Raw genomic sequence first — 24,558 nt, 5'->3', positions numbered from 1 at the left:
GACAATCAATTACAAGATGATTTGTTACTGAGAAATATCTGTGTAAGGGAAGCTATAGCGTGAAAAATTCAGTGCAGGAAGTTGTTGTGGGGTTTCAGATGCTCATTGGGAACATTCCAGCAGCCAGGGGCAAATTTGGTTTAAACGGATATAAAATATCTGCCACATATTTGTACTTTGTTGTAATAACTTGCTACTTTAAAATGGTTAATCTGTCTGAATATTTAGCAATAAAAGAAAATAATTTGCAGTGATTAAATAATGGTTGTGTATATAATGAAAATATTTTCACAAATACAACACACTATAAATAAAAAAAGTAGGCATTATGCAACATTTCAAACACTTGTATGCTACTTTTATAAAATTTTAATTTGTGTAAAAGAAAAAAAAAAGGGAAGGAAAATAGACCTGCTTCCAAGCAGTGTTATTTTATCATTGAGGTCCTAGTTTTTATTTGTATATTTTACATTTTCATTTTACTTAAGTTTTAGTATTTTTAGTAATTGTGTTCCCTAGTGAAAAAAGTATACTTTATTGTATTTGTAATATATTCCCTGTTTTAATAGTACATTGCAAATATGCTAACAAATTTTTTTACTATTTTTAAATATACAAAAAGTCTATTAGCAGCATGCTTTTGACTATTTTCACAATGCAACTTTTAACACACTTTAAAATAAATGTAATTTAGTATATTTTCAAAAAAATATATTTTACAAAAATATACTTGAATTGAAAGTTCTGTTTATTTTTTATAAGTTTTGCACTTTATATTTTATTGTTTTGCACTTTATATTTTCTAACTGTGTGCTGAAAATGATCATTGTAACAATGCATTGAAAGTATACTTTCAAAGTATATTATTAAATAACCTGAAGTTGTAGTATGTTTTAAGTCACATTTTTGAGTAATTTTTAAGTTTACTTCTTCATGCTTGGAATTCACTTCATTACTTGGACATACATTGCTTTCATAAAGTAATAAAACAAATAAATAAAGCAAATAAATAAAGTGAATGCACTGTAAAGTGTACAGTCAAGTAAACACGGTCTATATTGAAGTTCACTCACTCAGCATTAATATTATATCACTGCATTATTATAACATATCATTATAAATTGTATGGAGAAATAAAGCTGACAAACAATTGGCATTGATATCTGTATAAAGCTGCAGAAGTAGTTCCCCAGGAATTAGTTTTTAGTCTCTTTCAATATTGATTGGAAGTGGAATGACATACAGTTTGTCCTTAGACCTAATAATTACACATTTCCATTTGAGTGATTGTGGATGGACAGCAAATACATTATGAGACACTATGTAACTGTTCAGGATATATTTAGCTGAACATCTCTAAAAAGAGTTTCTTACATGCACGCTCTTTAGCTAAAACACAGAATCTGTTTGTGGTGGATGCAAAAGATGCCCCATCCTCACAAAAGAAAGCCACCAGGGTCAGAATTTCACAGAATGTTCCATCACTTAACTGCACAACATAATTGTTTCTATTTTTGTTGTGTGTTATTACAGGAATGATAAAGAACATGACTGCATTGAACAGACTGGAAACAACCTTTATCTTTTACTTACTTTTTAAATAAAAACATAGAAAATATGTTTATAGAGTATAGGGCTGTAGGTTATTATAACTAATTAAAAACTAATCAAATAAATACATAAACAATAGTAAATACATTTAATATTTACTAATATGTACTGTTTCACTGGGAAAAAATTATTAATTGAATTTACTACATTTTTTAAGGAAAGTGGTTGCAATCAATTTATTTTAGCTACATTTAAATAAAAAAAAATATTTAAATGTAGCTAAAATAAATCGTTTGTAACCACATCTTAAAAAAAATATATTTTTTTCAGTGTACATAAATCTGTCATATTACGCCTACATTAAGCTTTTTTAATGTAATAACTTTTACTTAGGCTATGGCAAAATATATTTAGTGTTACCTAAAAAGATTCAAAACCCGCTGCCGTTTTCTAGTCAGTCGCGTGACTTCAGCCCGTCCAATCACAGCTGAGCTGAGCTCATTCACTCAGTGTCACCGAACAGAAACAGGTAAGCATTTCAAGCTTCTTTATTCCTATCTTAAGCACTTTTGAACGTTTATGATTTATTTTCGTATCTTATTATTTTAACCAGCTCAGCAACGCTAATGCAGAGAGGAACTAACACGCCATTACATCAAAGTTATCAACAGCAAGTGTTAAATATGCAGTGTTTTACACCACAGTTTGTCAGTGGGAAAATCAAAAAATATTTTTTTGTGATATTCTTTCTCAGTCGGACAGACAAACAAGTTATGACCAAGTATATTTCTTTAAGAATATTACTATTCTTGTAAATGTAGCAGCACAAACGGGTCGGGTCTTCTGAAGCAGTACAATACAGGTGCGTCTCAAAAAATGAGAATATAAAGTTCTTTTTTTTTATTGTAACTTATTTCAAAAAGTGAGACTTCAATATATTCTAGATTCATTACATGTAACACATTTCAAAAAATGTTTTGTATAAATTGATGATCAGAGCTTACAGCTCATGAAAGTCAAAAATCCAATATCTCAAAATATTAGAATATTTCCTAAAATCAATCCAGAAAGGATTTGCTAAACAGAAAAGTTTAAGTTTTTTTTAAAGTATGTTCATTTATGCACTCAACTTGGTTGGGGCTCCTTTAGCATCAGTGAGGTGTGGCATGGAAGCTTTCAGCCTGTGGCACTGCTGCTGAGGCACTATTGAGCCTTCAGCTCGTCTGTATTGTTGGATTGACTGTTTCTCAACTTTCTCAAGAAAATATACCATAGATGCCATATGGGGTTCAGGTCAGGCATGTACAAAAATATCATGGTCAGCAAACCACTTGGAAGTGGTTTTGGCATTGTGGGCAGGTGCTAAAGTCCTGCTGGAAAAGGAAATCAGCATCTCCATAAAGCTTGTCAGCAGATGTAAGCATAAAGTGCTCCCAAATCTCCTGGTAGATGGCTGCATTGAATTTGGATTTGATAAAACACAATGGACCAACACCAGCAGATGTCACGGCACCCCAAATCATCACTGACTTCGGAAACCTCACTCTGGACTTCAAGCAACTTGGATTCTGTGCCTCTCCAGTCTTCCTCCAGACCTTGATTTCCAAATTAAATGCAAAATGTACTTTTATCTGAAAAGAGGACTTTGGAGCACCGAGCAACAGTCCAGGGCTGCGTTTCCCAAAAGCATCGTAAGCCTAAGTTGATCGTAGCTCCATTGGTTTCAATGGGTCTACGATGTACTTAAGTTTAAGATGCTTTTGGGAAACACAGCCCAGATCTTTTTCTCCTTAGCCCAGGTAAGATGCTTCTGACATTGTTTCTGTTTCAGAAGTGGCTTGGTAGCCCTTTTCCTGAAGATGTCTGAGCGTGGTGACTCTTGATGCACTGACTCCAGCTTCAGTCCACTTCTTGTGAAACTCTCCCAAGTGTTTGAATCAGCTTTGCTAGACCGTATTCTCAAGCTTGCGGTCATCCCTGTTGCTTGTGCACCTTTTCCTATCCAAGATAGGTGAGACCCTTGAGCAAGGCACCGAACCCCTCAACTGCTCCCCGGGCGCCGCATTGATGGCTGGGCTGGATGGGTTAAATGCAGAGAACGTCCCTTCCCCCCCCTTCCCCTTTTAAAAAAAAAAATTTGGGGGGAAGTCGTGGCCTAATGGTTAGAGAATTGGACTCGTAATCGAAAGGTTGTGGGTTCGAGTCCCCGGCCGGCAGGGATTGTAGGTGGGGGGAGTGAATGTCCAGCGCTCTCTCCACCCTCAATACCACGACTGAGGTGCCCTTGAGCAAGGCACCGAACCCCCAACTGCTCCCCGGGCGCCGCAGCATAAATGGCTGCCCACTGCTCCGGGTGTGTGTTCACGGTGTGTGTGTGTGTGTGTGCATTTGTTCACTACTCACTGTTGTGTGTGTGCACTTGGATGGGTTAAACGCAGAGCACCAATTTCGAGTATGGGTCACCATACTTGACAATACGTCACGACTTAAAGCCTTAATTACAACTAAAATACACTTAGTACAAAAAAGGTTGTTCCAAAATAGCACACTTCAAGTTAACTAATCATTAACACACTTGAAGTATACTGACAATTAGTCTGGCTGTAAATATACTTAGTAGGCTATACTATTTTTTTTCACTAGGGATTGTTTTTATTTGTATTGTTTTATTTCTAAATATGTAGGCCTATGTAGATTTTATTTCAGTTTTAGTTATTGTAGTGCATCAAGTTAAACTCTTGATTAAAATAAGGAAAGCTGTTTTAGAAACTTCCCGACAAAGTTGTTAAAGTTGTAAGAATCAAGACACAGTCAGCAGATAAGGAAATCAAACAAGACCGTAATAAATAGCCTAATAAATGTTTTTGAAGCTCAGACATTTTTTTCGAAGCTCTGAAATATTTTCACTCATTCATTTGACTCTGTTTCATAGAAATCAAATGATTCTAACACTGAATCGTCGCTTGAACTCACCGAATCAAACAGTGCTTCCTGAGTGAATCTTCTGACGGAACTGCAAGTTATGATCACTTTTAGTGACATCCGTTTTCAAATGAAAGTTTATGAGTTGAAGGTTGGACAAGAGTTAAAGCTTATAACAAAGTCTGCTGAAGGGATCTGCAATGGTTCGTGTGAGCAGGTGAATCAGTCAGCGGTGGACTCAACAGGCATTCAGTAAGTGCCAGTCAGCTGTTAATGGAAAGTGTCTGTTTTGCCTGGGAAATGAAACCAGTGCCATGAAAAGATTTCAAACATTTTTAAAACGTTTGATTTATAGCCAGCAAATATATAAAAAGCATATCTTGCGCTCCATTCTTCAAATGAATCTATTGTTAATATGTTAAGTCTCGTTACTCATTTCTCTTTGCCTTGATCCCGATGGCCATATAATCTTCATAGCTTTTTTATGGCAGGAGTTATTGGAGAGTTTGTCTGGGTTCTCACTATCCCTCACCACCGTGCCATATACTCACATTCTGCAGAAATGTGTTTCGGTTGATGGATTGGAGTAGGCCCTAACATTTAGAGGCTTTAGTAAACTGTAATCTTATGGTCAAATCAAGACTTAGTTTTTACAGTTTAACCTAACATCTAAATCAGTGAATCTGATGATTTGATTGTGATGTTAATTTGATTGGGATTTCTTATAATTGGTGATATAAACGACTAAACAGAGCGTGGCATACAATAATATAGGTAGACCTACATCATATAAGCTACAAGGAACCACACTATTAGAACAGTAATTTTTATAGTCAACAGTAATAAGTAATTTAGATTTTATTTAGGCTATTTTTTTTTTTACTGTTATGGTTTTTAGCTATATTTCACTTCTACAACCCCTGACAAAAAATTGTGGAATCACCACACTTAGATGTTCACCCAAGGTTTTGACTTTATAACAAGTAAACAAATCACAGAAATGACACAAAACAACTTTTGCTTGATAATTCAACACTGTTTATGTGAAACATACCTCAAACAAATTAAATTAAAACATTTTAATGAATGGAAAATTGTTTTCCATATTAAGTAGAGGAAAAAATGATGGAATCATTCAATGCTGAGGAAGAAAATATGGAATCAGCTTATAATTTGCATTTCTGAAATAAACACAGGCACATATCTAAAATGCTAATTAGTCAGCAGTTAAAAGAGAGTGCTTCCAGACCTTAACGAGCTGTTGGACTTGGCTAATTGAAAGGAAACATGGCCCCATCAAGACAGCTGTCTGTTGAAACAATGGAAATGATTATAAAACTCCTTCAAGAAGGAAATCCAACACAGAGTGTGGCAAAAGTTGGATGCTCAGTTGGCTGTTTCTAAAATTTGGTGCAAGTATAAACAAAATACAAAGGTTCCAAAAGGAAAACATACAGGCAGACCAAGGAAGACCTCAAAGCGTCAGGGTTGAAAATTCAAAGCAATTTGCCTTGAAAATAGAAAATTCACAACGAAACAAATGGACGGAAACAGGAGTCAATGGGTGTAACAGAACTGTAAGAAATCAGCTGAATGAAATGGGATTTAAACATAGAAAAGCCAAACGGAAACCAGCATTAACACCTAAACAGAAGAAAACAAGGTTACAGTGGGCTAAAGAGAAGCAGTCATGGAGTGTGGCTGATTGGATGAAAGTGATATTCAGTGATGAATCCCAAATCTGGATTGGACAAGGAAATGATGCTGGAACTTTTGTCTGGTGCCATTCTAATGAAATGTATAAAGATGACTGCCTGAAGAAAAGAACCAAATTTCCCAGCTCATTTATGATATGGGGTTGCATGTCAGGTAAAGGACCTGGGGAAATGGCAATCCATACCTCAACAGTCAATGCACATTTGACCATCCGACAGCTCGGCTTCCTCCTTGCACAAATGTTCCTAACAACATGTCAACAGACGCAACCAATCTGAACATAAAAACTATGTCAGATAAACTATTCTACATTCCATCAATAGAAAAGAAGTTTGGTGGTGATGTCATTTTTCAGGATAATGCATCTTGCCACAGACACAGAGCAAAGAGTATTAAAGCTTTTCTTCAGGAAAGGCATATCAACTCAATGACATGGCCAGCAAACAGTCTGGATCTCAATCCGATTGAAATTTTATGGTGTAAATTGAAAAAACTGGTCCATGACAAGGCTCAATCTTGCAAAGCTGATCTGTCAACCGCTATTTGACAAAGTTGGAACCAGCTTGATGAAGTATATTGTTTTTCATTGGTGAAGTCCATGCCCCAAAGAATTCAGGCTGTCATAAAAGCAAGAGTAGGAGCAACAAAGTACTGTGTTTTTTGGTAGATGATTCCAAATTATTTTCCTCAACAGTGAATGATTCCATTTTTTTTTCCTCTACTTGATATGGAAAACAAATTTTCATTAAGAATGTAATATCTCTTTTTTGAGGTATGTTTCACATAACCAGAATGTTGAATTATTAATTTTTTTTTTTTTTTTTGGAACATCTAAGTATGGTGATTCCAGACTTTTTGCCAGGGTTTGTATCAATGCTTTGTAAATTAATAGGGTATCTTCAAGTCTGTATTAACAGACTCACACCACTAGAGTGTGTTGTTGTTAGCTGTAAATGATTCATTTTTGGAGACCTATCCACACAATACTAATAAAAAATGTATTTCTATATTTTTTTTATGGTCTTAATAATAATGTCTGAATGACAAAAACGTAGTACCAGAAAGCCTACCCTCAACAGCAAAATGATTACATTAGGATAACAATGTCCTGTCCATAAGAGTTTATGCATTAAGTTCACATGTAGACATTTTTACCATCCAAATACAGCTGTAAATTTGAGCTTTGCTGGTTGTACAATACAATAAGTGTCATTGTCTTATAATAACTTGCAATTCTAAATTACATTGAGCCCAAGTTTGCACTGCCAGGATCACTAAATAAACTCAATAAAAATGATAGTATTTGTATTGTAAATACAATAGGTGTTCTTGTTCATTTAGCTTATGCCTTTCTCTTACACTTTTGGCAGTTTTGTTAATGAAAGCTTAAACAGTTTTGCACAGCAAGAAAAGCTCATACGGCATAGTTAATATACTGTAACTCTATTCTTAGTGTGAAAAATAGTACAGATTTTGTATCCGTGCTATTGGCACATTAAGCACAAAATTTAAACTTAAAAGGCTTGTAAAGGGAAAAAGATAATTGTCTAATTTCGTTCATGCATGTGATCCAGTTTCTAAAAAGTATGAAACAAGATGCTGATACATGGCCTATTATGTACTTCCAAGCCTGATATGACCAGAAGAATAATGCTGTAACCATATTTGCTGATTTATTAATATAATTATTCATTTAGATATTGTGATCATGTAGAAAGAGGTTTGCTCACATGGAAGCACATTATAGTGACAGACAGTATTAGATTGTAACACTTCAATGTAAGGTTCCAATGATAATGTTATTCTGGAAGATTTCCCTGAATTACAGAGACAATCAGTGAAGCGCCGAACAGCTGCGTTTGGCATCTTACTTTCTTCCACACACACACGCACACACACACACAAACTCGGTGCTGTATTATTGACAGTCTCTTTATTTCATGTAATGCTTTTGCATTTCTCATGTATGGGCTATTATTCAGCATTTCTGTCTCACAGTCTGACCATGCTTTCTTTGTGCCTTAATCTGTGCAGTGTATTTAATGTGCATTATTGGCATGACAACTGATTGTTATTTTTAATGCCAAATTATTTGAATTAGCATTGTATAAAAAAGAGTGGAAAAAAACAACGCACCTGAAAAAGGAATATAATAGTCAAGAAGAAACGTTCTTAAGAATGCTAGCTAGAATAATCTAAACAGTTAAATATGTAGAATATAATTAACGTTCACATCATTAAAACCTCCATCTCACCTGCTAATGCAAGTGTATGCCTCATTTGATTTCTTTTCGGATCACGTGATTTGACTGAAGCGTTTTCAGTTGAGCCCTGTTTGGAAACGAAGAAAGAATTTAAGAAAGAAGTTATAGTTTTAATTCTAAAATGTCATTTTAAAGAAGGGACATCAATAAACAGTTTTGGGGTAGTAAAATTAATCTCGAAACTAAATATAAACGTAAACCAGCGAATTATACTGTTGTTTTACCTCTTAATATGCTATTTATTTAAGCTTGAACCTTCACCCCAACACCATATAGTTATAGCCTATATTTTAACCGCTTTATAAACATTTCAGGATGGAACCACAAAAGTTTGATAACACTTGAGAGCACCTTAATAGCGAAGCCAAAAAAATAATTCTATATCGCAAGTATGACAAGTACTCTTAACTTGGGGGATTTAAGTGACAAAATATAATTTCGGTTGCCTAATCAATCTTAATTGACCCAAATCCCCCAAAAACGTTGTACTTAACACCCCAATTTTAATAAAAAGAAAATTTAGATTACTATAGTGCACTAAGCTGGAGGTGGTAACCATAGCAACAGTACGTCTCTCAAGCGTAAACATAACTCTCATTCTTTATCATCTTTCTGCTGTATTTATCGCAAGTCTATCATGAAAAGTTTTGTATTTAGGTATTTTAGATTGACCGCGACAGATTGCGGTTCGAAAATTAGCCTATAGAAAATTTAATATATAGCCTACTGACAGAAACTGTCTTAAAAATTACCCGCTTAATTGAAAGTAGCCTAATTCGCGCGCGCTTCATAAAACTCATAATTTTCATGTATTGTAGGTGTTTAAGTCCTACATTAGATCTTGTCGGGACATCTGAACTAGAATACAGTAGCCAGTGGTTTACAGTAGCCCAGAGAGAGGGAGAGAAATCGAGAGCGCGCGCGGATGATGCCCTCCCCTCGCCAAATCTCGTCCACTGAGATGGTGACGCTCCTTCAAAACTCCAGTCTCACGGCGGCGGCAGCAGATTGCTTGAGTCATCTGAAGGCTCATAACTTTACCAAATCTTTCCTTGCTTATCTGCCAGTGAGCTGGATGCCTGCACTTGTCAGTAGGTGATCCTGTTATATATAATCTTAAAGAAAAGATAAAAAGAGAAGAACAATAAAGCACCCAATGTTTTTACACGGGGAACTGTGAAGCTCGTGTACAGTCTCTTTATATGTGCGTCTGGCTGGTGCCAGACGCGCGTTTCCAGCCCGCGCTGGTGATGAGATGCCCCGCAACCACAGCGGCGATGAGGGCGGCACTGGTCTCTGGATGAAGACCTCGCAGCACTATGGCATGAAAGATGTTGAAACCGGTAGTGGGACGATGAACAGCGCGACCAGGACAGTCGACAGCCTGCTTTCGGCGCCGGGCACAACAGGTGCAGGAGGCTCGGAGAACCAGAGAAAGCAGGGCGCCCGGCTGAGCTTGCTGGGGAAACCGCTCGCCTACAGCGCGCAGAGCGGCCGGAGAAATGCGCGCTACAGGAAGCTCCAGAACTACCTCTACAATGTCCTGGAGAGACCGCGAGCCTGGGCATTCGTTTACCATGCCTTTGTGTAAGTAAAAATGTTCTTACTCTTTATTGATTAGGCTACATCATGTATGCTCACAACTGGAGTTCACCTGTTACCTGTTCATTCATACACTTTGTTTTAAGGGTCTCCTTTTCTTTAGTGGAACAAATCGTCATTGTGTTTGAAATAATTAGCATTTGTAGGCCTAAATGTTTTATGAAAGGAATATGTAGAAAATTGCAATCTGCTGTACAGTGTTTTTATCATAGTTCATATGCCAGTCTCAGTTATTAAATTCACTGCTTATGATCAAAATGTTGATGTAGTATTTAAGTTACAATCTTTTTCTTTTTCAATGCATGTTTAATGCCATATTCAGTATAACAATACATAAATAAATATGGTAATAACTAATTCTGGGTTTTAAGAAATGGCTCTAGTAGTTTGTCTTTTAAACGCACCAGTAAGATCTCTGAGGGTTTGCGTTGTGGTGTGTATTTGCCATTACTGTTACTGGGAAATTTATGATGGTGGCTTTTCAGAGATTTTCTGTAAGCTCCCTGAAAGAGATGTTCTTTATATGACCCCAGTTTAAAGGGAAATGAATGTACTCTGACATAGTTTTTATGTTCAGATTGGTTGCGTCTGTTGACATGTTGTTAGGAGCGTTTGTGCAAGGAGGAAGCCGAGCTGTCGGATGGTGAGACTGGAGCGCTGCTCTGTGCTGCGAGACAGGATGTTGTTGTTTTATTTGTGCTTAGAGGACAGCTGAGGTCAGGGAGGTTAAGTTGTTACATCTGCAACGACGCATTGTCCCACACTATCAGTCAGAAACATCACAGAATCGGCACACTTGGATGGGGCTCATGCTTGAAATGCCATCAGTAGGGCAAAAACATCAACAGAAGGACGTGGCTTTTACAGTTGCTACTTGATTGTTATCAGTAATTAGTTTTTTGACAAGCTTTAGAACATATTTATTAAGAATTTGTAGCCACTGATTCATATAATAATGGAAATTATGGAATTTGCATAAGTGCATAAGTCAAACTCGGATTGTGTGTGTGCGCATACAAGGAAGAAACACTGTGTTAAATGTGGTGAGAGTTTTCGTCATGAGAAAGAAGTTAATAAAGAAAATCTTAATCTTATGAGACTATTGGTTTAAAAAGGCTGTGTGAAAGAAGACATGGGGGACTGTTTGAAGTCAATGAACAATCAATCACAACCACGATCTGTGCCCTGAGCCAACCATATGCTGCTTCTGCTGTTTCCATCATGTACTCATATCCTTTGTAATAAACAGAGTCTACTAAATACAGCACATTATTAACATTATTAGCACATTTGTCTCTTGTGCCAGTATGCTTGAGGGTCAGATAGGACCAAACGTCACCATATGAACAAATGCCTGATTAATTTCATCATTAATTATGAAGATGCCATTTAAAGCTTGAGCTTGATATCGTTGAAATATGAAATAGCATATATGTGACAAAAGAGGTCATTAAATGTCACACTTTCTGTTGCTTGATTATTTATTGCTATAAGAAATATTTAAGAATTCAAACAAATAAGCCATTTAATTAAAATAGCAAGCTATAAATAAATAATTAAAAAACACAGAAATAACATTATTGAGATTTACTAAGTGTGATTCATTTACTATTATGTTTAATGCAACCAATAGGACATTTTTAATGACTAATGTGATTTTCAGTTTGTAATGTGATTACTTTTATGAATTGATTAGATACTGGAAGGTCTGAAATGATGTTGCCATGTTTTCTGTGTTGGATAATAAAATGATGCAATTCTACATTTTACAATTCTACGAGTTTTTCAGCAAGACACCCCAACATATGTACAATATATCTAGCATCCAACGTAGCGCTACACTGTACAATGTGTGAGACTATAATGCACCGGCCTTTTGTTAAGATGACTTTCTGTTCAACAGGTTCTTTAAATGGAAAGTATTTTCAGAGGCCATATCAGTTACTCACAGCTAATTTTTTTTTTTTTTTTTTTTTTTTTTTTTACAGAGCATCAAAGCAAACTAATTTTTCTTTGTGGTGAGCAGATATAGCAAAACCACAGCTGAGCGCATTTCACCAAGGTTAAAGCTTCCGTGCCACACCTCCGTATCAATATCAACAAAAAAATGTATTGCCTGGGTTAATTCTAAACATCCAATCATGTCCATAATTCTCTAATATAATGAGGGGATTTTTCTACTTGCCTTAAACAAACTTCCCTGAATCCTTTCCGTATATGCATTAATACTGGTTTCACCAACATGAAAACGTTATGCTGCTATCATGAACACTTACATTATTAAAGCTACATTCAGTTTCCTTTATCCCCCCAGAAATCACGTTTTTAAAACTGAAAAAGGGAAATTGCACAGTAGGTGAACACTGCCATAATCACATGTATACGTCATGCCATAGTCTGATTCAAGCCCTCTTTATATGACTGAGAATTCATATGGTTTGAGGTAGAAGTTCATTGAGTTCCCCATTCACATTTCCTAACTGTGTTCAATTTCATGGTTGTTGTACAAAACTGCATGTTGTACTTAGATGTCTGTTTGACTTAATTCTGAGTTATTGAGGGTGATTTATACCCTCATACGATTTATACGCTCACCGATGGCTTTTAAATCGTAACAAAATATTTCAAAGTTCCCACCTGTAATGGTCTCCTGCCTCCTCTGAGACACAGAAAGCAATAAAGGGTCTCTTGTTCTCTGAGCACTTAGGAAGGTGCTCTAGTTTGCCACTGACCCGAGTAGACACACAGAATGTGATATATACAAGAGTCAGCCAGCTAACATTAGAGATTTTTCTACTTAAGATTTAATATTTTTCCTTACACTGGAATTCGGAAGGAGAATTATGTCAGTCTTTAGTTTCATATTTGGCTTTTAATGCAAAGTAGTGTAAATTTACTGAATCAGTACTACTGACATTAAATACCAATTTCCCAGCACATCTGATTGCATAATCAAGTTTTCTTAGAGTACTATCATTTGTGTTATGCAACAGTTAGTTCAGGCCCTATAATTTGATTGACCAAGCTTTTTGCACTTTGTATGACTCTTTAAAACCTGGATTTATGGGAGACAAAGAAACAAAGGAAGGTTATGTTAATTCTTGAGCTTTATAGACTGTGATTTCATTTAGGATTACCACACTTGTTTGGTGGGGAAGACTATTGATGCACTGGCCACCAAGGCCAACCCAGTCACTTTCACTCCCACCGTTATTGTAATCAAAGATGCAAGCTGATATTACTCAGGGTTGGAAGGTATATGGAAACAGAGTTGGCTCTCACTTAATGGAAAAAGGTTTTAGACAAACACAAACAGGTTACAGATCTTGAAAAAGTCAAAAGAGGAGGCAATAAACAGAGTGTCATGCCTGTGTTCCAGTGGGAGTATGAATGATAGGGGGAAAGGCTTTCGAAAAGGACACTGTTTGATCACGTCAGGGACGCTTGACACAAGACAGACCTCAAGGAAGAGCTGCAGTCCTCAGACGGGGCACTGTATGAGCATGTTGAGTTGCCAGCTGTTCTGAGAGAAAAGCAGCGTGGAACATGGATCCAAGCATTTGGACATTTCTGTCCTACTGTGTGTCATCACTGTCAATGAACTAATCTATCATTAAAACCTTCTGTCCTTTGAAAGAAAGGAGTTTTCTTCTGCTTAAATTTTCACTGAACCTGAAGTAGTGAAAAACACAATTTATGAAATGTGTTAACAAAACCTACACAGAATAGAGTTCACTACAGTTCAAAGGTTTGGGGTTGGTACAGTTTTTTGATTTAGCTCCCCTTGAACCTTCCTTTGGAACTTTTAAATTAACGTTTGGGCCTGCCTATAGGACAGCCACTGCTGTTTGAAACTTTCAATAAAATTAATGTTGGCATTAAGTTTAATAACAGGGAGACCATTAGCCAATAACAGTTTCTCAAGGCAACAGAACTACTTTGTCGCTGTAATTGTTTCTCATGATATAGATGACAAATCAATAGAACGCCTCATTCGCTACATACACAAGGACTTTGTGATTATGTTCTGCTGATTTAAAAAAATTTTTTTAATTTTAAAATTTTTAGTGGTTAGTAGTAAAAAATCTAAAAGTGGTCTTATATTAGTTGCCCTTGCTGACAGGGGGGCTGACTGATGGAGGCAGCCGTCTTCTCTTAATAGCAAACCCTGCAACATAAGTAGTCTGTGTGGCCGGGCATAACCCAGAGGGGCTTCCCTGCCCAGCAGTGCCCAAGCAAACTGGGCTAAAGAGTAATTGCCTTCCCGGGAAATGCATGGGGGTCTTTCCATTGCTCACTGTTCTTTGTCTTTGATCTTGCCTGTCAGCATGAAGGGGTTCCCCTGATAACACAGCATTTTGGTATAGACAGGTGTGCACTGGATTCTGATTTGACAGCTCTCTGTCTGGTTTCAACTGATTACAACAGCTTATGAATTATAACATTTAGTCAGCATTTTCCTTAGGGTTTTCAGAATAATTTCTCTGGTTTACTTCCCACGCACATGAGCATAAAGTAATCTCTATCTGCGTCTGAATTGACGTACTTTAAGTGTTCAGTATTTGCTGAACTTGTCATCTTGATTCTTTAGGTATGCAGATGTATAGTGGGACTGCATTCCTGGACGTATTACATCCATCATGCTGTCTTTGACCTTTGACCTGTTCTTTGATCTATGATGCACTAAGAACAACTGACACAATAATTGACTCAGATGTTAAGTACAATTTAAGGAACAACTTTCTTGGTTCCTATAGCACTTAAAATCGAAAAGCCCCCCACCTCAGCTTTATTATATTTATATTATTTATTTAAAAAATATATATTTTTGAATATAGCTCAACCAGGTGTTTTTTGGCTACTGTTTATGTCTATTTTGATATACTACTCATTTAACATACTCATAAATATAACATTCAAAGGTTTCAACATTGATAATAATAATTAAAAAATGTTTCTTGATCACCAAATCAGCATATTAGAATGGTTTCTGAAGGGTCATGTGACTCTAAAGACTGGAGTAATGCCTGCTGAAAATTCAGCTTTGGCATCATAGGAATAAGTTACATAGCAAGTGGTTATTTTAATTGTAATAATATTCCATACCATCTCCAAACATTCAAATGGTTGTATTTAGCAGAGAAGTATTCATTTATGGGGTCTGTCTTCTCTCTGCTTTTGCATCTCCTCAGATGTCTGCAAACCATCATTAGACAAGGATTAGGTAGATTTAGCCTCAATAGAAACACATTTAAACAAAACATGTGTTTACACACTTTCTGCTCTATTTGGTCGGTTACCCAGGACCATTAACACGCGACCATCCATCTTAAAAATGATAAAAATGACCTGTGGTCACTGTTTCTCCTGGATGAATGGGAATCTCAATATTCGTGTACTACATGTTATGCCTGTAATTGATTTTTGCCTTTAGTACATTAAGTGTTAATGGGCCATGATTGCATTTGATTTGTTTTACCTGCTGATAAAGAACAATATAATATTTAGCTGACTGGAGTTTGTTTATTTAACTCTGTTGAATCAAATGTCAAAATCTCTTCTTGCTGTTGCTGTAGCAAGCTGGGAGGAATTAAAAAGCCATCTCAGCATGATGCACAAAGCCTCTTTAATTGGAGTTGAAGGATTCTGCTTTTGTTGTGGCAATTTTGCACGCACCTCCTTTGAAGGGCAGAAGTGGCGTCTTTGCACATGTGTTAGTGGCTAATGAAATACATTTAACTATGCTAATTTTTCCATATGTCATCAGACACATGAGAAATAACTCATTAAAGCTGCATCTTGTTCTCGTGAGTGATCCATTCGGTGTGCTTTTGGATAACATGAGGCAGCTGAATCTGAATTAGATGGCGTCGTTCTGAAGGATCAGAGATGTTTTGGAACTGTGTCATGTCCCAATTCTATCCCCATTAATCCAGTACACTATCCTGTCTCTCTCACCACTATCTTGTAAATGAAAGTCAAAAGCCTAGAAATACATTTATAAAATAATTAGATAGGGTTTAGGGCAGTGGTGTGTTAAACCAAATGAGTCATTAGAGCAAAACTAAAACCTTACCCTAAATGTCATGGCAGTTGGCAGTTGCTCTCAGGCTTGTTCTTTAGAAGTTCCTTACTGGTTTAGTTCAATGACAGAGAAGATCACCATATACTGTAATCCCCTCTGAACCCTGATGACTGCCTACTTCAGTTTGTAAGGAGATTGTGTTAAGTCCTACTGTTTACACAAAATATTTCCCTTTAATTGCCAATTCGACCTTGTCATTAAAGCAGCATTGGAGAGCTGGAATATTATGTACTCCTTATTTAGTTCTCGGGATACTTGTGTTGGGATACTTGTCCAGGTCACTATTGTTACAGTTTTGAGAGTGTTGGTGGTCATTTTTCCATGGCAACCAATGTCCAAGCTAGAGGCCAGAGACTTTATTACTGAAGACTAAAATTGAGGAGCACTTCACTAAATACATATGACTGCAGGAGCCTAATGTAGAACTATAGGTCTTCCTTATTAAAGGGATCCCTGGGTATTAAGACTTGTATTACTGAAACAAGTAGTAGAAAACCCATCAAAGATTTAAGTTATTTAAAAACAAATCACATCGTTTTATACATAATTTGAACTATGGGGGGGGCGCCATTATTCTGATGATGTAAAATGGTTGCACTAGGTGAGCTACTAGCGCTACCTGTTGCTATTTTTACCACAACACATCTCGAAATAGACAACTCGGAAAAAATAAAATACTGATATGATGACCACAGCTACTGAAAGAGCTTACAGGTGGCGATGGATATAAGGTTTAAACCAAACCATCGATTTTTATTTATTTTTTTTCCCACAAGGAGTGTAAACACCCTGGATATTGAGGGAAATCAGCGCTGAGGAACTCCTCTAGCGGCTGCGAGTCATGATTAGCGTCGGCATGTTTACTTCTTAACAGATGGCATCTAGCGTTTCTTGTCTCAGTCGTTTGTAAGCTCTTTCAGTAGCTGTGGCCTACTAAGACTCAAAGGCATCAGGGCTAAAGTGGAGAGAAAAAAGAAGCGGGTTTTTATGAAGTTTTATTCGTCCACAGGCATCTTCCCATATAACATACATTTTCATGGGTTTTCTATTATATACTTAAATAATAGACATCATTCACGTTATATTAAGCTATACATGTCTTAATACCCGGGGATCCCTTTAAACTCATCTCAAGGCTCTGGAGAAACTGGTTATTGGTTGGTTTCTTCTTATTTATTTGGTTTTCAGGAGTGTATATTTTTATTTCTGGTTCCTAGAGGTTATATATTATCTGATGTAAGTTGGTGTGTATTCCTTTAAATGTTCACCCAGATTGCAGGTTTTGGATTTTGGATTACATCAGTTGGAGCACTCACACAGCACGCCCATCGCTCGCTTACCTTTTGAAGCATATAACAGTCAAAAATCTAATTTTCCTCCATGCAGCATTTGACATAAAAAATTCAAAGGCAATCTAATATTCAATTGGACTGTCTGACTGCAACTTCCAGGAGTCAATGTGCCGAGTTGTTTTTATCAGTCAGAACAAGTTACTGAGCATAACTGCATATTCTACTTAGAGTTATATATTTGTGAAATAATTGATATTTAATACATTTGGAAGGACGGAAATTCAATTATACTTTAATTTCACTATTTTCCTCAGTGATACCTGTGCAATTGATCTGAGGAACAGCATTTGAATTAGTTTTCCAGCCCAGTTTTTCAGTGGTGAAATTGTGAAAAATTATTGCAGTTTAAATAGTAATTTTAATAATACAAAAATATTTCTGTGATGGCAAAGATGAATTTTCAGCAGCCATTACTCCAATCTTCAGTATCACATGATCCATGAGAAATCATTCTAATATGCTGAATTTGTGCTAAAGTAACATATTGTTGAAAACTGTTGTGCTACTTAAGATTTTTTCAGGAATCTTTGAATAGAAAGTTTAAAAGAACAGCATTTATTTGAAATAAAACCTTTTGTAACTTTATAAATGTCTTTACTGACTACAAACTTTTGAATCTTGAGAAGAGGAGCAGATACTGAAATTAATAAGTTGTGCATATTGTCTAAAATAGCTTTTTGGAGAGTCTGTTTAATTTTTAGGCACGATGAGTGGAGTGTCCTTGCTAGAACTCCCACACTAACATGCTTGTTGTGAAGAACACCAGGCATTCCTCAAGCTGATAATCTCATATGCCACAGGCCAAACAAAACCAACTCGTATTTGTCTTCTGAAAACGTGGAAGGTTGGAACGACCAAATTCCTTATTCGATAAGATGAGACCTCTCCAGCAAAACTCTGTTACTCCCTTACAGCCTCTTTTCTGGAGTGTGGTCAGAGATATAACCAACATCACATCTTCCAGTAAATGTACTAAATAACAGCAGCACAAACCGTACAGCAAGTGTATTGACACATACATTTTCCGTTTTCACTGTAGCCATTGTGCACGTGGTTCACCAATGAGTAAAATATGTTTCAGTGTTCTGTCAGTAAATGAGCCCATTGCTATTGCACCTGGAAGGCACTTCTGTCTTGACAACCCAAGCCCATGTCTCCTTTACAATTAAAATGAAAATAATAAATTAATTTAATAATATTTTTTATGCAGTGGATTGACAGTCCTAGTATAAGTTACTATATAGAGCCTAAATGAATAATTGGTTGGATAAACAAAAGTAGACATTCATATTTTTTCCAAAAGATGCATTAGATCAACATCAGAGCAGGAAATAATGTAAACACAATGCTCTCTGTTTGCCATATAACCCTTATGGAAGATCTGAAAGGTTCTTCATTCTTACATGAAATTCAAACATACAAAAGGCAAGGCTTTTAAACTAGATTACTTTTTTTTTTCTTCCAAGGTTCAGTCTAAGAGAAGAGCCTTTTCCATTGTGTGGTCAAAGAAAGCCTGATATGATACTTGATAAATGAAGTTTGAGTAGCCGCTTTCTCAAAAAGAGCTTCATCCCAGGCGGGGGAATTAGCAGCGTTGACAAAACCTGACAGCTGTTTGTTGAAGTGACAACAGTGTCCTCGCATGTGCACATATGTGTGAGAGTTGTTTGTTGGCCCCATAGGGCAAAAGCTGTTAAATGTCAGAAGAATACAGTATCCTATACACCAGAGTCAGTACATGCTAGTTAAACTCCAGTCCGATCAATTGATTGCTCTTTCATTGATGCTTTTAGTCTTGGCTCTTAGTTCTTTTGCACTTTCCCAGCCACATTGTTTTGGAGACAGACAAAATAGCATTTTGTAGATTTGGATTTGATTAAATAATTTATGTTTTTTTGGCTCTGGAGTGGATTGTGAAATAGAATTATTGTTCTTGGCAGTTTCACGGGAACTGGAAAACCGAGCATAGTAATGTGTTTATTGGAATATTTCTTTAATTATTTTTTATGAGATATTTATATATTTAACTTTTATTTACTCATAATCCCTGGAGTTTGAGGCACTCCGTATCTGTTTTCTGCATCTTGCTGGGCCTGCGTACTCTCATTGTACCAAAGGAACTTCACATTCCTCCTGCTGTTTGTGTTGGGACAGTGTTAGGTTCTGCAAGGAGCTCGCCATGCACTCATATCCTTATTTGTGGTTCCCAGTCTGATTGACAGACCACCCAGTCCACAGAGCAAGCCTTCAGTTAAGAACACAGTCATGACCCCAAGCCTGATTCCAGTTCCCGGTGCAAGGCAGCGACTTTCCATGAGGAAAACACAAATTCAGCTTTTTGAAAATAGCCAAAACTTTCGACTGTCGACTTGAAAGAAATGCAAAGCAACAAAGCCAAATCGAAGGGGTCTTTAACAGTATTTGGATGAGATTCGATGTTTGAGTTACAATTATTAACAAAATATCTGCAATCTCAAACAGGATTGGGATCTTTGTACGTTTACGTACTTACATTAGATATGAGTGTTTTTTGTTTAGATGTGGGTGCTACAGAAGCTGATGTGCATGATGAATTGGTTGACATTTTATTATACATTTTTATTCACACTTTACATAAAATTCATTTTTATTAAAAATAAATGATTTAATATTTTTTGTTGCATTAAACTGACAGCCCGAGTATATGGATATTAGAAAGAGCAACCAAAATTGAAGTCCTTTAAGAAAAAAAACCCCATTGAATTCAGAATCATTCTTATTTGTTTCAAAAGATATATTTAATAAAAAATTTACAAATCAAAATAGGACATAATGTTAAAATAAATTTCATATGAGTGTATTGAAGACTTATACATATGATAGAATTATATATTCTCAGATCAAATTGTCTTGAATTATTTCATTCTCTTTTTAGATTGGATAACATGCCAGCAGTTCACGAGTTCACACTAACATATAATATGATTGAGCAATTAGTAAGCATATTTGGCGTGCTGTCAGGAGGGAGGGCTCCGAGCTTGGGATGGAGCCCGAACCCAGAGAACTCCCCAAAAGAAGCTAGTGGCATGGGACAGCAGCCAGAGAGGAATTTGATAGTAGCTCCCCAAAAAAATGCTTGTCATGAAGAAAAATGGGTTGTGCGAGGAGGCGAAATGAAGAGCACTATGGAAGGCCAGGTGAGGGACTCTCGCTGCGTCCCAAGGGAGCTGCGGCTCTGCTGCACCGGAAGGGAGAGTCCCTCTTGCAGCTGAATACTTGGTTTGAAACGTCAGATGCAGGGCTCTCACTGCGACCGAAGGGAGCTGTGGCTCTGCTGAACCGGAAGGGAGAGCCCTGTTCGATGCTGAATGAGCCATGAGGCTCGAAACGATGAAGGGCTCTCACTGTGACCGAAGGGAGCCGCGGCTCTACTGCACCGGAAGGGAGAGCCCTGTTCGAAGCTGAAAGAACCATAAGGCTCGAAACGATGGATGGCTCTCACTGCGACAGAAGGGAGCTGCGGCTCTGCTGCACCGGAAGGGAGAGTCCTTCTTGTGGCTGAAAACTTGGCATGGTTTGAAGCGTCAGATGGAGGGCTCTCACTGCGACCGAAGGGATCTGCGGCTCTGCTGCACCGAAAGGGAGAGCCCAGTCTGATGCTGGATAAGCCAGGAGGCTCAAAACGATGGATGGAGGGCTCTCACTGCGACTGAAGGGAGCTGTGGCTCTGCTGCGCCGGAAGGGGGAGCCCTGTACAGTGCTGAATGAGCCTTGAAAACTCGGAACAACAGATGGAGGGCTCCCGCTGCAACCGGAGGGAGCCGCAGCTCTGCTGCACCGGAAGGGAGAGCCCACGGAAGCGGCAGTATCAAATGAGCGGGGCACTGCTGTGGCAGTTTCAAATAAGCGGGGCACTGCTGCGGCAGTATCAAATGAGCGGGGCACTGCTGTGGCAGTATCAAATGAGCGGGGCACTGCAGTGTCAAATTAATCGGGGCACTGCAGTGGCAGTATCAAATGAGCAGGGCACTGCACCGGCAGTATCAAATTAAGCAGGGCACTGTAGCAGCAATATCAATTTAAGCAGGGCACCGTAGCAGCAGTATCAAATGAGCAGGGCACTGCAGTGTCAAATAAATCGGGGCACTGCTGCGGCAGTATCAAAAGCGGGGCACTGCAGTGGCAGTATCAAATGAGCAGGGCACTTTAGCAGCAGTATCAAATGAGCAGGGCACTGCAGTCTCAAATTAATCGGGGTACTGCTGTGGCAGTATCAAAAGCAGGGCACTGTAGCAGCAGTATCAAATGAGCAGGGCACTGTAGTGTCAAATTAAGCGGGGCACTACGGTGGCAGTATCAGCTGAGCAGGGCACTGCAATGGCATTATCAAATTAAGCAGGGCACTGCAGCGGTAGTATCGAATTAAGCGAGGCACTGCAGCGGCTGGATCAAATTATGCGAGGCACTGCAGTGGCAGTATTGAATGAGCGGAGCAGGGCACTGCAGCGGCAGTATCAAATGAGCCGGGCACTGCAACAGCAATATCAAATTGAGCAGGGCACTGCGGTGGCAGGATCAAATTAGTGGGACACTGCGGCGGCAGGATCAACTTAAACGGGGCACTGCAGCAGCACTATCAAATGAGCAGGGCATTGCGGCGGCACTGGCAGTATCAAATTAAGCGGGGCACCGCAGCGGTGTTATCAAATGAGCAGGGCACTGCAGTCAGTGGCAGTATCAAATTAAGCGGGGCACTGCAGCGGTGGTATTAAATGAGCAGGGCACTGCAGTGGCCGTATCAAATTTCACTAAACTGATCAGAGTTAGATGGGCTTTCTTTGTGAAAATTATTGGTCCTGATATAGCTCTTGAAAAGGCGTCCGATGACCATTGATTGAGAGCTTGGATCAGCTGTTGGATATGAATGGATGGTACTGAGTGAACCTGCTTGGAGGAAAGAATTTAGTAACGTGTCGAGGAGAGGTTTTGAAGGATGTGTTATAGGGATACGAGTTGTGAACAGTGAGGAACTGGGGTTGGCGATGAGTCCGCCTCCGGAGCCAGCACTTAGAATTTCAGCGAGAATCTGAGACTTGATGGTATTGGCACAGGGGGTGATTCTGGAGCTGCAACATTCAGTGGGGTAGGTAGTGGGACTGCAGTGAGTGAATAAAGTGTACTGAGGTTTAGATTGGAGAGAAGGGTTAGAAGGAAGATAGGGAGGGGCCGAAACCGTTTGTGGAGGCAGCCTCGCGCACGGATTAGCCTTTGGTGCTTAGGGAAGCATGTAGGAAGAGGTAGAAGGAAATGAGGGAGAAGGCCAGTAAGCTTGCATTGCTGGCTGATGATGCCCTACTTGGATGTCTGTAGCAGGGGCTGCTGGCCATTGATAGGGAAAAGGAGTAGCGAAAGGGTAAGTGTAATGTGGCTGAGCTTGAGTGGCTAGCGGAGGCAGCCTCACGCTAGCGTCTGCCACCAGAGGTAGAAGGAAGGGAGTGCGAAGGATAGGAGTTTGGGAAGCTAAGCCAGCGGCATTGCGTGTGGCGCTGTAGCTGAAGGTGCCACAGTGATTTATTGAGAAGAGGAGAGAGGCAATGCAGTGTGAGGAGTGGCTGAGTCTGGGGCATGGCCCATGCTTGCTGATGGCCTGCTGCGTCTTGAATCTCGAGGGGAGCCGGAACTTGATCTGGAAGAAGACAACATTATTTTGAAAGAAGTAGGGAACTATGGGGGAAAGGAGCATGTCAAAAATGGCTGAAAAACTAAATTTGAATTTGCCACCTAAATATTATCAATATTCGAATTCTATTCAAATTTGAAAGGCATAATTTCAGTTAGAGGGAAAAAGCTTTTGGCTTCTCTCCTGAGGCCACAGGAGGGTGCATCGAGCAAAATATTACTAATGCACTTTTATTAAAGCAATAAAACAACATTACTATCTGTGAAAAAGTGCATAATCTTTATGAACCAAATATAATTAAGTTGCTTAAACAATGATGAACAAAACAGCATCATGTATGCATAGTTTAATATAAAGAGACGAGAGCCAATTAGACATTTTACATGGCTTTCTAAACATGCTTCTCTCTTGTGCGAGATGCGAGTCTAAAAGTGATGTCACTCTAGAAAATGTGCAAAATATGCATTCTGTGTGCCACTGATAAGGCTGCTTGACACACCTAAAATTCAAATGCATCGTTTTTGTATTCGAATGAGGATTTTTATTTTGAACTCGACAAATATTCGAAATTCAAATTTATTTGACAACCCTGCAGCAGAGACTTGAAGAGGGGTGCCTAGTAGTATGTACGACACTTGTAAATTGGGTTGCATTTGTTCAATAATGATATGAATAGTTCTTTATGATACACCTTAGTTGCTAGTTTACACCTATAATTGTTCATTTAGGTACAATGATTTTCGAAAAATTAAGTTCAAACAATCTTTTACATCTTATCTGGCTATCGGAGTAATGTGCAATTTAAAATACAGGTAAAATGCTAGTGAAAATTAATACAGAAAATGAGTAATTTCCTTGTGTGATGTACGCAGTTTACGTCATGGTTACCGAAATGACATCGACATCCATAAGGTCATCACGTCGTTTAACATTTTTTAGCAACAAATGACCTGCCTTTACACAAAAGTTTATTTGCAGCACGGCCTGCGCCGCTACTGGAGGCAGCCTCGCGCTGACTGCTACGAGAGCTGGAGGTCCGGCTACATACGGCACTGCGGCCGGAAGAACTGCGGTGAAAAGAAGAGCCGAGTGAGGTTTTGCTGCAGTGAAAACTGAGGTGCAGTCTAGGCTCGATTAAGGCCTGCTGCTGCGACCCAACGCTCTAGAAGAGCCGGGTCTTGTACGGGACTATGATGGTGAAGGGCGAGGCAAGATCGGGGCTTTGCTCGATATATTGGCCATTAGGAGAGAGGTTGGCTAATTTGCAGTGTAACGAATGGATCGCACGCATCCGCTTTGTTTACCCTCCGCGAGAATGGTTTGTCAGAATAAATCAGTGTTTGCTTCAGGCTTAAATACTGTCCACTTCCGATCGGAGGATATATTGGAATGGCCGAATGAGACGAG

The 24,558-nt window shown here is 38.4% G+C and overlaps 1 protein-coding gene across 2 annotated transcripts in view; it reads left to right on the top strand.

The window, feature by feature from the left end:
• Window positions 1-9,360: 9,360 nt before the first annotated feature.
• LOC306884756 (potassium voltage-gated channel subfamily KQT member 5-like) overlaps window positions 9,361-24,558 on the top strand; it is a 129,969-nt gene continuing 114,771 nt past the window's right edge. The window contains exon 1 of one of the 2 annotated variants that reach the window (XM_079440939.1): window positions 9,361-10,040. In XM_079440939.1, coding sequence (XP_079297065.1) covers window positions 9,709-10,040 — 332 coding nt within the window. In that variant the 5' untranslated portion in view covers window positions 9,361-9,708. The remainder of the gene's footprint in view (window positions 10,041-24,558) is intronic. The other variant, XM_079440940.1, reaches the window with a different exon arrangement.

Source organism: Barbus barbus (assembly GCF_936440315.1).
Source record: "Barbus barbus genome assembly, chromosome: 18".
Classification (NCBI taxonomy): Eukaryota; Metazoa; Chordata; class Actinopteri; order Cypriniformes; family Cyprinidae; genus Barbus; species Barbus barbus.
This window is presented reverse-complemented; position numbering and strand designations above follow the sequence as displayed.